This window comes from Sitophilus oryzae, unplaced genomic scaffold (genome assembly GCF_002938485.1).
Source record: "Sitophilus oryzae breed Bouriz unplaced genomic scaffold, Soryzae_2.0 scaffold_1499_pilon_pilon, whole genome shotgun sequence".
Classification (NCBI taxonomy): Eukaryota; Metazoa; Arthropoda; class Insecta; order Coleoptera; family Curculionidae; genus Sitophilus; species Sitophilus oryzae.
In genome coordinates, this window is record NW_022146168.1 from 6,231,049 (window position 1) to 6,246,669 (window position 15,621).

The window sequence follows — 15,621 nt, forward strand, 5'->3', positions numbered from 1 at the left end:
GGTGAGGTGTTTCTTTATATAAAATTGATTAATGATTAGCGAACTTCTATTTCCATATCCACTTAAATATGATGGTTCTTTCACATCTTCTCATTATTATAAAATAAGTGAACACACAAGAAAAGATATTAATTTGTAAAAAATATATACCGGATTTCAGACAATTTTCTGTTTTTAATTAATAAATTTGGTAAAAAATATAGAACCAAAAAATGATAAATTCAAAATTAGAGTATAATATTAAACAAAGTTTAACAATAAATAATGAATATTTTTAAATTTGCTAAATTTGGTTTAGCTGTGATATATTTTTATTTTTTTATAATATCTCTATATTATTAATTACTGCATTTTATTATACTAATATATTTTTGTTTGTTTCAGAATGTGTACAATGTTCTTACCCAAATTGTCCAGTTTTATATCAGCAATGCTTTTTGCGGTACATCCAATACACACAGAAGCAGTAAGTATAGTTATTTAGTTTTAGGGAAAGTCGCCTGCTTTAAGACGTTTAGCGATAATAAAATAAAATTAATGTTAAAAAGAAAAATGCCATTCCTAAGACAGTCCCTTCTAAAATTCAGTAATACAAAATTCAACATAAAAGAAAAATATAGACAAAAGCCCTTAAGAAGAATTATTGTACGTTCCCAAAAATATATCCGTTTCGAGAACTTGGCAAAGGCTTAACAGTCTTTTTGTATTTTTATACTTTTAACGGTACATTTTTTATTGGTTAACATTTAACACTCGATAAGTTGCTAAAGTTATATTTTCTCTGTCAGTGTATTTATTTCTGCGCTGATTTAAGATATACATACTTGTTCTGTAATATAAAATTATGTGGTGTTTTCTCTTGATATATTTTTCTGATGACCCTTAACTAATTTGTAATGATCCACTAGTCTCGCGAAAATTGGCTAAAAAGAAAGAAATTAGTAATAAATTGTCATTTAATACGTCTAGATTTCAGAGCGCCTAGAAAATGTCTAATTGTGTTTTAAATCCTATTATTAAGTGTGATACGAGTATATAGGGTGATTCACGGTGATGGCACGTTAGACATTTATGGAGAACCGATGATTTGAACAGGATTTTTTTTTGAAAATTTGGATTGATCGACAGCAAAACAACGAAACGAAAATTGCCCTGATGGAAAAATTCCCGAAATTATAATTCCCCTAAGAACATTTTAGCGAACCAAAAACTTGCCCTAAAAATACAATAATTTTTATCTTATTATCACTGTCAGGTCATTGGCATTGTCATCCCTGTTAATTTTTGGAATATTTTATTTATTGTGCCTATCATCATCCTGCATAAACACGTAGAATGGAAGTCGAATTTGTTATCATTGAACAGGGAAAACAGAAACTGTTAGTCCACAGTTATTTGTATCAAAAAGACACGAATGAAGAAACATCTTTTGTTTTTGTTTAGTTTGGTTTTTATTAAATGGACCGTGAGTTTAAATGCCTTGTATTAATGCCCTCAATTAACTGAATAATTACTAAAAATATATTAATTAAAAAAATGTATTTTTGTATAAAAAACAATGTTATTAAAATAAGCTAGATAAGTGTATTTTAATTGATTATTGTCTTTGCTTCTGGAATGAAAATTGTCTTTGTTTTCAGTTGATCTAATCCAACGCGAATAAATTCCTGATTTTTTGGTGATTTTCAGATTTTTTCTGTATGTATATTATATTTTCTTGTATGTATTTACAAGATGTGAATATTGTATTTTTTTTCCTTATTAAGAACACTTTACCATCATTTTTAAATTTATTTTATATGGGCGTATGTATACTATTCGTTCGGAAATAAATTTATTATTATTATAACAAAAAGGCCTATTCTATTAAACAACTAAAAGAAATTATTTATTAGAATTTACGCACAATTTATCTTCAGAACGTTTCATCAATGTCTCCGTTTAAGTGTTAATACAAAAACACTATTAAAAAATTAAAGACTTTACATTTATTGACCAAATAAAGTAAGTGATTTTCTTTAAATTGCTCTCCTGAAAAGTAGCAAAAATCGTCGCCTTTTCGTCATAAAGCCGACGAATATGGTTTAATTTAAAACAACGCACATTGCAGCTGTTTTATAAGAAACGGAATTTCTTTTCCTCCCTCTGTGATATCTAATTGTTTGCTTTAGACACATAGAATATATCAACTTTTCTTAACATATAACTAAAATCTGAACTTTAAATATGCTCAATTTATTATTTTACCGATTATTACTCAGGATCATGTTTCTGTCAATTTTACACGTTTATTTTTTTTTTAACTCGAAATCTATTAGAGATGCATGTAATAATAAAAAAACATTATGAGATATGAAACTAGTTTTCAAAAATGAACACCGTATGGTCGAAAAAAAAGGTGCGTCAGCGATAGCTGTAAGATGAAGATCGTGCTTCGCTGCTTTCGCCGTGAATCACCCTATACAGTCTGTTGTATCTCCGACTGGGACATAGGAAATCCAATGTAAATTTTAAAAACGATGAATAAGTTTTCCCCATTTTATTTTACACAAAAAATATTTAAAACTTTTTTTAAGAACTCCTTAAAATGAAGCAAATTGCTCGTTTTGAATGCTAATTCGTTCTTGAGTTATGACAGATACAAAAATACTGAATTTATCAAAAAAATAATACGGTCCTGATTAGAATATCAAACATGCTACCTTCCAATTCAATCTTCTAATGTCAAATTGACTTTATTTTTGCCAAAAATAATTTTAAAACATCATTTTTAAAAAAATGTTCATATCATATTGACTTTATACGTGCTGAATATAATTTGTAAATATGAATAACACCACTAAAGAAAAAAAAAATGGTTTAGTGGTATTATGGACGAAAAAGTGTACAAGCTGTAAGGGATTTATTTTCGGTACATTTCCCATATATGCCAGACCAGATATTGAAGATTATAAATGTAAGTGAAGAATAATTCCAACGCGAATAGTTATTAAAAACTGTAAATATAAAATGACGAAAAAGACCAAGAATTATTGGTCGGGGGTGAAGAACGTAGGGAAAAATTCGCCATTTTTTCATGTTATAAAATACTTAATTTTGTGAATTTTTTAGTGTTTAATAAATAAAGTTTCTTTTTTGGGGCAATGTGTTTACTTATCTACGAATCTATATTTACAGTTGACTTTTTGTAACTTTTCATAGGGAATATAACTGAGAATATGCTAGACAGATCTCTGTAGAGGAAAGTTACAATGGATTTATCATATTGTGATATAACTTGTGATTGTTATATTTATTTGATCAGGACCGTATTATTTTTGCAAAATTTAGTATTTTTGTATCACTCATATCTCAAGAACGAATTCGTATAAACCATGCAAAATGAATAATTTACTTCATTTTAAGAGTCCATTTCATTAGTCCGAAAAAGTTCGAAAATAAGCGTTTGGCATTTAACGTTTTATGTAAAAGTGATTAATTAGTTTACACAAATGAAGAAGGAAATTAAAGATAAAGGATTATACTATATTCGTATTGTAGCACATTTTTCGACAACTTCTTTAATTTTTAAGATTTTGATAGTCAAACATCAACAAAATATTTCTTATGTTTGGACTAAATTTTCTCGAAAGTAAAGACATAATTTAAAATTCCGTTACAATATGGAAATAGATTGAAGTTTTGTGATTACAGTGATATATAATTTAGATGGTTTTGTAACAAATTGCTCGCTATTTTATGGCAAATGCTGAAGCTCAGCAAAACTTAATCAAAGCACGTGTGTTTGGAATTTTGGATGTGGCCTAACATGACAGGATCGGGCTAAGCCTTAGGCACATTTTTGAAATATAATATTATATATAAATATATATTTCCTTCGGCCACACACCCGCTTTACCCGACCCCTCAGAGCGACCCGAAAGTACCGGGTAATAGACTCTTAAGGAGTTCTTTAAAAAAAATCCTAATAAATTTTTCTGTAGAATAAAATGGGGAAAACTTATTCATCGTTTTTAAATTTACATGGGATTCCTATGTCCAGGTCGGCGATGCAACACACGGTATATTTTTATCAATAGAACCTATACCAACAATTGATTACTAAAAGAATGATTGCCCTGGAACTCGTCTTTAAAAATATAGTAGAAGCGACAGAAAATAAGGGTTTTGTTCTCTTACCTGGAGACCTTTTTCTTACTTTATACTCTATTCGTATTGTTGTTGTCAAGTTAGATCTAATTTGAGGTTTATAGAAAGGTTACCTCTATTGTCTTTACAACCGGAAATAGAAAAACCACAAATACATTTTAGTTAGTTCTTTATTGTTTTAGTTTAGAAAGACAAACTGAAATTGAAATAAAATTAGTACTTTAGTCGGGTAAAGAGGTCTATCTATAAATTAGATTGAATCGATTCCGCACTTACTCACGCAGAATGGAATTCTTACAAAAGGATGTAATATTTTAGGCACGTTTTTTGAAATTCTTTTTGTGTATTTCTCTGCCACCGTATGCAGTAAATCAATAATAAAAGATAGGTCATAACATGAAAAATATAGTTGCATATAGCACCTAGAAAATAAATTTACAGCAGTATAGTTATTGAAACTAATATTTTATATTTTTATAGAAGGTTCTCAAATACATTTATCCACGTGTAGAATATTTATGACAAACTTAAATATATTTCAAATAGAATTCAAAATGCAAATGTATTTTTTCAAATGTATACCAGTTCACAACATACGACACGGAGTATTGTAGCTAAACGATTAGATTTTTACTAATTATAAGTTTTCGGTTCGTTGAAGGACTCTTAGAGCTACAATTTAAAAATAATTTTACAAGATACAGAGTGGTTCAAGTAAAAAATATTTTAGTTGTGTTTTTTAAATGAGCCACCCTATAATATTTTATTTTTAGATTCTACGATTGAACTAAACGTAAATTTGATTAAGGTTTATCACACTTAACATTACAACCTTACCGTTTTTGAAATATTTTCTGTTTTGTGAAATTGCATTAAAAAATTTAAAGCTTTATTTCTCCGCATTTCCTGCGGAGTGTCCAAAAATTTATATTAAATAATTACTAGCGTTAAATGGCAATAACTTGTTTAATTTAAATGGAACACTTTGTATATGTTACGTGAATCAGATGCACAATTTAATTGTCTATCAAATTGTGTTATACCATTTTTACCTATCTTTTCAAGTTTTCGTAGAAAATGCATTTTCTTATAATTTAGACTTCATTTATCACTATTATACCCATGGAATATTGAAATTTTCGATTTTTTTTAAAGCAACATATGTATAAAATGTACATGGTGGTAAAAATAATAATATTGCCAGCTCATTTGTTTACAAAAAGAAAACTATTTAAATCTTTGTAAAAGAGTGTACCAATAATTATTACTAATTATAAATATACCACCATTATTTCCGCCCAAAAATTAGTTAAATACATCCTTACTTGTTTTAATTAATAAATTATTCTAAATAAATGTGGATTTGGCTCAGAAATCAATACAATAATAAGTTATCAAAATGAACGTGCCTGTGTTGTAAGCATTCGTCAAAAAATTAAATAAAATTTATAAATTGTTACGTCTTCTTACCACACTGTCTAATACACATACAAAATTCAGTTTTTTACTATTACTAATCAACATAAACAGTCAATGAATGCAGTTTGAATACTGGGATCATATTAATTGATCGAATTTAACTAAAAATATTTAAACATTTTTTTTTAAATAAGCGAACTAATATCGACAATATTAGCATCTGTACTCTTTGAAAATTTGTTACATCTTTAAAAATAATCTAAAATGTCAATATTCCAAGGGTATAGTAATAAATGAGGTCTAAATTACATATAAGATAATGCATTTTCTACAAAAACTTGAAGAGATAGTAAAAAATGTTACCATAAAATTTGATAGACAATTAAATTGTGCATCCGATTCTCTTAAAATATACAGGATGTTCCATTTAAATTAAAGAAGTTATTGCCTATTAATGCTTTAAAAAAAGCTAGAAATTATTTAAAATAATTTTTTTGACACGCTGTATGAAGTAGTAATATTTTTATTATTGCAAAACAATATCTGATCAATAAATAAACTTCAGTAAATATTTAGTCTTAAAAACTTCGATACCCTTGAAGAAATGAAGCATTAAAACTTTTACTGCAATTTCATAAAATTGAAAATATTTCAAAAACGGTAAGGTTTAAGTGTGATAAACCTTAATCAAATTTACCTTCATTTCAATCGTAGAATCTGAAAATGAAATACTTTACAGAGTATTCCGTTTAAAAAAATACAACTATAATATTTTTTACTTTCTTGGGACACTCTGTATCTTGTAAAAATATTTTTAAATTGTAGCTGTAACAGTCCTTCAACATACCCAAAACTTACAATTTGTAAAAATCTAATCGTTTAGCTACAATACTCTATATATGCTCAATTGCTGTATATGTATTTGTTTAAATTTTATAGATATAGCATTAATAAAAACATGTAATTTTATCTCATTAAAATATAGTTGACAGGGCACCTAAAATATTTTTTTTAGGTAACAGGAGTAGTCGGCAGAGCAGAAACTCTCTCATCGGTTTTCTTTCTCGCTGCTTTTATCTTTTATTCAAAGGCAACAAAATATAAGAAATATACAGGTAAGTGAAAGTATCACATAATAATATATTGTTTTATTAGGAGTAAAAATGATATTTCTTGCGGCGCCGACAAAGCTGTACGTCCGGCATAACAGGCGAGACACAAAAAGTCATTTTTACTCCGAATAGAACATGCTATTTTTTTCAAACGTAACAAATGATTTTTAAACAATTTTAAACGTTCCATATAATAAAAATAAAAAATAAAAAAATAAAAGTAATACCTCGCCATTAATTATATACCGAGAAACTTTGGTTACGCTCGTTGAATTTGACACTTTATGTCAGTTTAATAATATATTTTTGTACTTTTATGCTTAGGCGTGAAAGTGCTTTACTTTAAATGACTTTTTTATATTTTCAATCACTTGACATAAACTAATACTTTTGTGACGTGTGAATAAAAAATATATTTACCGTAGAATGAATAAGGGTACATTTAAAAAAAATATTTGCTGGAAAATTATTTAAAAAATATTATATGCTATAGAATATGTGTATCAGGACTTCATAAATTATGTAAACCTAAGTTTTTTATTCCAGAGTTAAAATACTTTCAATTACTTTATTCTAATTTTATTTATATCTTTTAGTAGTGCGTTTTTTATTTATATACACCCTTTATTATTAAATTATATGAAATTGATTACTTTAAATAAGTAGTTTGCATTTTTAAACGTATTGTCATATCAAATTTACATAAATGTATTAAAAATTGTTTATTATGACATTATATTTTATATGTATAAAAATTAAAATTGTAAAAATATTCTAGTAAAGTGAAACTAATACGTATTTAAGGTATACTTTTTTTTTCAAAAATCTCCGTAATTGAAGTTACTTAATTCATACTTAAAATATAATCTGCAAAATATACAATACATTTAATTTTTATCCCTTAAGTGTATAAAAGACATACTAGTATTGATAATTGTTTATTATTATTAACAGTAGTATTTAATATTTAAAAAAGTGATATCATTTTTTCCTTTTACAGGCTGGAAGTATTTATGTTTGTCTATGATTGCTACGGCAACGGCTATGCTTTGTAAAGAACAAGGAATAACAGTTGCTGGAGTATGTGCAGCTTACGAAATTTTCGTAGTTCAAAAGGTACGTTTTTATTTAGAAAGTGACTCCGCTGCCGGAGCCGGTTCCCTTAATATTTGCCGGATCCGGTTTCATTGACGGCTGAAAGAACGCACGTTCAAATCCCACGCCGGACCAAAACTTTTTTATTTTTTTACAGCTGTTTCTATTTAAAAAAAAACTGTAAATATTTAATAACACTCAAAATACGAATTGCATTGGTTTCACTATTTTTGGTGGGGTTAGATTGACTATTTGGTGGCGTTGGTTAAGTTGGTTATTTGGTGGGGTTGATTACGTTGGTTAGGTTAGCTATTTGGTGGGATTGGTTTGGTTTTTACTAGTCTATTTTTTTTAGCTCTGGGGTAAGTTGTTGCCATATTTATTTCCGGAGCCGGCATCCGTGCTTCCGAATTTTTGGAAGCCGCGCCAGCAGCGCCAGCGGAGTCACTTCCTGTTATTTAGTATATTTAGTTTCATATAACCAGTTCGATATAAATAAATATGGACAATAATTTATATTACTTAATAATTTACTTATACAAACAAACTTATTGATGATGTCCTAATTCATTTTTTCAAATTTTTATTCTTTCTGTGGGATAATGTTTAACTCTCTGTAATGTAAACTATAAATTAAAATAGTTATAAATGCACAAAACAACATATTGGTAGTAGCTTTTAAACTGTACACGCACAATTTTGTTGGATTTTGTGTAAATATTTTCGTTTTAATACTCTGTTAATTGGCATCACTAAAATATAGATTTTTTCTAACAGGTATTTTTGTTTATATCATAAACAGTTTTCGATGTTTTTTTTGAAGTGTGACACAATTGTTGGTATAAAAAAATATATTTTTAATTTATCGCACTGCACTGCAAACATAACTGTAAACATTACTTCTGACAAACAGTTTCCCGTTTAGGTTTAACGCCAGAAGTGTTTACAAAAAATAACTATTTTATTTTGTAGATTTTCTTGCAGTGTAAAGGAACATCCATATTGGATTTTTGGATAGATATTTCAAAAATATATAAAATATTTTGAATTATATTTAATGGAGTTAATATTTACTATTTTTACTACTTTACCGTTGATTTAAGAATTTGGAATATACGCAGCCTGGATGGGCGAATTCGTGACAAAGCTCATTTGATTTCCCCTTACTGTCTCGATTGATGTACGGTGGAGAGATACATACATACATAGATGGTGGAGACAATTAATCCTTCTACAGTCAACGCATAAAACACTTATTTTCTCTAATTCGGCCGGCGAAGGCATTAGAAGACGGTGTGGCTCTGAAAGCGACAGTGTTGCCGTATTGAAATGTGTAATATCTGTAATAAGTTTCACGAAAATATCTTTGGATGAAAAATCCGCATCTATGTATTGAAAATTTATTCATGTTAAACATAGAATAAACAACAAAAATAAAAAAAAATTTTATAGGTACTGAATATGTCGTATGATCAAAAAAAGTTGTTTAGTTGGCTTGAAAATGACCATTATTGACATTTACCAAAATATTTTACATATGAAATAGCAGCGATCTTCATTTCCAAGCCAACTCTGACGCCGTTCTTTGTTTAATCATATAATATTATATTAAATTGTTTAATGATAGAAAATCCGTATTATTAACGTACTGTACCCAAAATCCGCAAATCTACGGATTTATCAGCAGTTCTGGCAACATACCCGGCAACCACTCAGTCTGTCGACGAAAAGCAAAACTACAGTATAGTTTACAGTTTTAACCGCTGCGCTGTAAACAACTATCAGCGCGCAGAAGTAAAACTAAATATCGGACAAGGTGAATGGTTACGCTAGCTACACATCGGACAGGTTTTGAGCCACGAAATCGCTCATAAGGCCGCCATCTTATTTCGTCAATGCTTATACAATAAAAATAATAGCGTAATCGGATTTTGCATGATAACCATGAATTTGAAAATGTAGAATAAATTAAATAAAAATTATGTTAATATTTTGGCACAAAAAAATTGTACGCTTTTGGATATTCAATCTTATTTTGCTATATAAAATATCTTCTCTTAAGTCTTTCTTATAAAAAGCAGGGAATTTTTTCTTTTAAAGTATGTTGGATTTAGGTTCGATTTTATTATCCAATTTTGTTTCTGATTTTATCGCCCCATAAAGAAAGATTTTTTGTCATTTTAAGTTAAGTATTTTTTTTTATGATTCTCTGTCTTCTAAACGAGTTTTTGAAGATAATTTCATTAAAAAAACTTGTGTTTGAAAATGGAATAAACTTAATGATGTCAGTAAATACGTTAATCATATTTATTAAACTTAAGAAAATATACACTATTTTTTTAATTTAAAAGCTTGTTGTTCAAGTTGAAGGAAACAGTAATAGTAAATGTTAGATCACTTAAACAAAGAATTTATATTTGCGATTTATTTTTTAAAGCTTTGTAGCAATTTTACATTAAGAGGGATTAAGAAGGGCATTAAAAAGACATATTTTCAGTGGCGATCTCATTTCTGCATTTAATCGAAGCAGAACAGACATTATTAACGTGCTTATACCAGCTCAATATAAATTCACTCATAAAGTTTTAATTAAAAGGTCTCACTTCTCCAATTTGCGAAAACTGTCACACCTTGTAGCATTAAGTACATCCTTATTCCATTCCAATTACGGTTTAGCTTTCTTCACTCACATATTTATATACTTACTTTGTACTTGGACCCATTGTCATCTCTTGTTAGCTATGCAGGCCCAAGTTATCCCTGCTAAGGTCTCACTTCTCCAATTTGCGAAAACTGTCACACCTTGTAGCATTAAGTACCTCCTTATTCCATTCCAATTACGGTGTAGCTTTCTTCACTCACATATTTATATACTTACTTTGTACTTGGACCCATTGTCATCTCTTGTTAGCTATGCAGGCCCAAGTTATCCCTGCTAATTTCCTAATATCATGGTCCCATCTCAAGTTTGGTTTTTTTTAGGTCTCTTAGTTCCTTGTGGGTATCATGCTGTAATTTTTGTGGTCCCTCTGTAGTCCGTCCTTCTTGCCAGGTGTCCTACCTATTGCCACTTGAGGGATTTGATTCTGTGGATGACATCTATTACCTGGGTCTTTTGTCGTATCCACACTATTCTTTTACGGTCCTTCTTGGATATTTCCAGCATATTTTGTCCCATTGAGCGATGTGCGACCTGCAGTTTCCTTATAATGTTCGTTTGAAGTGTCCAGGTTTTGCATGCATAGGTCGTGACTGGTAGTACACATTGGTCTGGTTGCAGTTTAATTCTTTAGATAAAGTGGCATTCTAGATTTGATTTAAATTTGATTAAATTTCTTCCATAGGTACTCCATGCTACTAAACATACCAAATTAATTAAATGTAGTGCATATTAATATAAACTGCTGAATGGCCTATGTTGCTGATAAAAATAATCCTGCTTATCTACATTCTTCTTCTTCTTTCATAAATAATTTCAGTTTTTGATACGATTTGAAAACAACACACACAAGAAATAACTATGTAAAAAATATTGAACTGGCGATTTTATTTAAGATGAAATTAATACATTTTGTAAACAAAAAAATATTTTAAATAAAGTTGTGAGACGTTTTATCAATATGAATTTCCTTTGTTTAGTTTTAATCTTTTCTTGTTTAAGAAATAACCATCTTGGGGTACTTAATATAACAAATTTCACTCAATATACAGGGTGTTCCTTAATGACATGTTAATATTTAAGGAGGTGATTCTTGGTGATTCTTGACTTAAGTTTCTTAGAAAAAAATATATTTCTTAAACATCTTAACTTTTCAGACACAGGGTGGTAAAATTTTCTATTTTTTTTCCAAATAACTCTGATGATATATTTGATACACGCCTTCCATGCATCGAAATGCTTATTTTGATCTACAAAAAATTGTTTTATTTCTTAGTTTCCTTCCAGCCGATGCAGCAATAATTTCCACACAGCAGTCACTAAATCAGTTTTCAGCGATTTGACTACTGAAGTGGAACTGACTTTTAATTTTTTAAGCAAAAACTATACCTCGGACTAAAAAATCAAGAGATAAAAAATGTTTAGAAATGAATGGACATTTTGAAAATAATTTCTATTTTAAGAGAAATCACTTTTTTCACCAAAATATTCAATATAAAACCCGTATGGATGGCACTCGTTGAAATAAATTCTTCTTACATCAAAATTTATTGTATAGAAGGTATTTTTGAGGGTACAGAAGACGTGCATCAAGTTTCATAAAGGTATCTATAATAAAATCAGAGTTATTATGAAAAAAAGGTTTTTTAGAAAGTTTTACCACCCTGTATCGGAAATTAAAATGGTTAGGACATACTTTCATATGAAGTTTTCCTCTTAGAATAGGTGCAAGAATTACCCCCTTAATTCTATGGCTTGCCAGGTCAAGGAAAATACACATCTGCCAAATTCGGCAACTGCCCCATTATGAGGACCGCTTTGGTAAATTAAGACAGATTAAGACGGATAAGTATTTTTCCTGACCTAGGAAGCTTTAAGTTAATTTTTTTCCTTTTTCTAAATATTGTTTGTTTTTAGATTAGGCCTAATCACGTAAAGGAATTCGTCAAGGCAGCGTTAAGCACAAAATCCAGTTATCATTTTCCCAAATCGAACGGACCTACCAAACGCTTGGCCGCCATGGCTGTCACTACGTTTATACTGCTCTTAGGCCGGCTGCAAATTATGGGCTCCCAGTTGCCAGTGTTTACGCGTTTTGATAATCCGGCATCGGTGGCACCAACCACAACGCGCCAGCTCACTTATCATTATTTGATCGGCGTGAACTTCTGGCTGATGCTCTTTCCCTGCGATCTGTGCTGCGATTGGACGATGGGGGGAACAGTTCCGCTGGTGGAGTCCTTTACCGACATGCGAAATATGGCAACGCTTAGCACGTATTTCTTTATTGCAGCCTTGGTATGGGTAGCGTTCAAAAACGAAAAATAAGCAGCAAAGTGTCGTATTGATTATAGTAAGTAGAACTCTTTAACTAGTTTTTATGTTATTTAGTTATGGTGTGAATTAGTAATGTAACGTGGCATATGATCTTGATATTTACATTTTCATTTGCAAAAATTTAAGCAAATTATTTTATTTTTCCCAGTACTAACGTTCCAAAAATTATACTAAAAGTAAATAAATAGTTGGTAAATTAAAGAAAATATACAGGGTTAGTTAGAACTATATTAGGGTTGGGTGGCCTATTCACATAAAATAAAGAAGACATGTTGAGGGTTGGAACGTTTGGTGTTACATTAGCAAAATAAAGTCACTAAAACACAATATACACCAAAACACTTTTTACTTTTACACTGGACACTTTTTAGAATTTCGCTAGCCATGTTAGCATTATCAGCAGATGATTATAAACTGAGTTGAGTTTATAATCACATCTGCTGATGCTAACATGATTAGCAAAACGCGCGTGCAGTGTAAAAGTAAATTTTGATTAGCTAGTCAGTGGTTTAGTGTTTTTTATTTGCTAAAAAAGAAGTAAAAATGTTTCTATAAATTTATGTCTTAAAACGATTTGTTTCGAGATACATGCCTAGGGTGAAGAAGTTTCATTTTTTATTTCGGTTTTCCAAACTAATTTCTGAACTAACGTCGATATTTGGATGAAAAATTGGTGTCTGGGTGGTTTTTGACATGACAAATTTTATTTCGATATCAATACGACTCCTACTTGTAGCGGCACCTACATGTTTTTTTAACTGTTTTGAAGAGTAATAACTTTTGTCTGTATCTATATTACGCTAGTTAGAAAGAAAAACGGTGAAATTTCCGCCGTTTTTTACTTAAATAGCTCTCTTGGTAAAACCGCTATTGACATTAATTTACAAAATATTTAGAATCCAAATCAACACATGTCAACATAGGCAAAAAAAAAAGATTTGACTTCATTGTTATTTGACTGAAATTATGAATTTGGAAACGTTTATTAATTTAAATTAATAATAAATTTTCTAGAAAAATTTATGATTAAACAATTCCTCTTGAACCTTTGACAGAAAAACATTTCAAAATTTATTATTTCAGTCTAATAACTCTCTAGTGCCCATTTTATTTTTTGCCAATTTGACATGTTTTGATTATTTCTGTTTCGTTACTACATATCTTGAAAACGGTTTCTTGTAGAACTTTTGTCAAGAGATCTTTTTACCTAAAAAATGGCGGAGGAAATGTATATTATTTTATATGGTACGGACGCGAAAAGTAAAAAATATGTAGGTAGCGTTTTTTAAAATTAATCTCAACTAACACCGAAATCGAGTTTATCATGTAAAGAAAATCACCCGTACACCAATTTTTATCCAAATATTCATATTAGTCCTTATATTACTTATTACTGTTATTAATTGGAAAAATACTTAAAAAATAAAACTTCTAGAAGTCGTATCTCCGTATGCGAAATTTTACTTTTTTTCTGCAGAATATATTGCCGAAGTTTCACGATTACAATCCGTACCACCCTGTATATTAATTTCTTAAAATTTTTATTACAAAACCTATGATCCACAAAACTTAACATAGTCTAAATGTAATTTAGATTATCTTAAGTCTTATGCAAGTTTTGTGTTATTTGTCAATTGTATTTTTATTAATTATTGTAATTAGCCCCTACTTAAACATTTGGTATTGGTTTGGTAATTTCAGTTAAATAAGTATAATTATGTAAAAATATGACTGTAATATTTTATAGCGTTCATCGCATATAACGGTCAGTCTGTTCACATACAATCAAATCAATAACAGCTCCAATATTATCGGAACAATTGAGTTATAGACCTTACAAATAAATGACGCATAAATTCTTTAACGACCTTTTGGCATCAGCCCAAACTGTTACGACATTCGCGATTTATCAAAAGCTCGTTTATAAATTTGTTTTCTAGGGCAATTTGGTTAAGAACCGGAAAGAGCCTTTGACCCGATTTTAATTGGTATATAACTTTAAAATTTCAACAACGCAATACGAATAAATTATTTACTCTAGTAATATGAAAAGAATAAAGGAAGGAATATAATACTTATGAGTAATCACAAAACAATTTTCGATGCATGTGATCAATTTTGAGTGACAAACGATGGCGACAGCGCTGCCAGATTGTGATGGATTTATGAGATGAATCTTAATTTAAAATTGACAAACAACAGTATTTATTATATCATTTTTAAAGAATTTTACGTTTAATTTTTAATTTAATAAGTAATATTTTAGTGATTAATTGATGTATTTGTTTTATAGCTTATTTTACTTATTACATATTGGCAAAAACTAGTGCATTTTGAAGATTATTATAAACGTTATTATGGGTTATTTATTACATCTTACAACGCCATAAGTGGTAATAACAAGTAAGAGGGTGCTATTAATGCACAAAATAATAATCACAGAATTTAATAAAAACTAACTTTGAAAGTGGTATAATGTGCTTATCAATCAAACTTACTCTAACTGCAGTCAAGGGTAATAAAGGACCTTTATTGTCACGAACTCATTCAAAATAGTAAAAAAAACAGGGAAGCTACAAGCTCTTTGCTTCGAAATGCTTCGGCATATTTTCAACACACAATTTCAAGAAATGCAATACAAAAACTCGAAAAGTTAGTTCTTAAAAAAACTGTTTGTGCTTAAAAGTAGTGATGGGATCACTCGAGCGAAAATTCGCTCGAGTACTCCTATTTAAATAGATAATATTTAAATAAGCTGCATTTTACAAGCTGTTCAATCTTCTTGATTACTGTGTCCATACAAAATTATCATTTGAAAAATTGTGTATGGACACAGAAGAAGAAATTATC

General features: G+C 29.3%; 1 protein-coding gene across 1 annotated transcript; it reads left to right on the forward strand.

The window, feature by feature from the left end:
• Positions 1-394: 394 nt before the first annotated feature.
• LOC115877976 (protein O-mannosyl-transferase TMTC3-like) lies at positions 395-12,762 on the forward strand. The gene is made up of 4 exons (XM_030894327.1): positions 395-466; positions 6,584-6,683; positions 7,681-7,796; positions 12,352-12,762. The coding sequence occupies exons 1-4, from the start codon at positions 395-397 to the stop codon at positions 12,760-12,762; spliced, it is 699 nt and encodes a 232-aa protein (XP_030750187.1).
• The last annotated feature ends 2,859 nt before the right edge of the window (positions 12,763-15,621 follow it).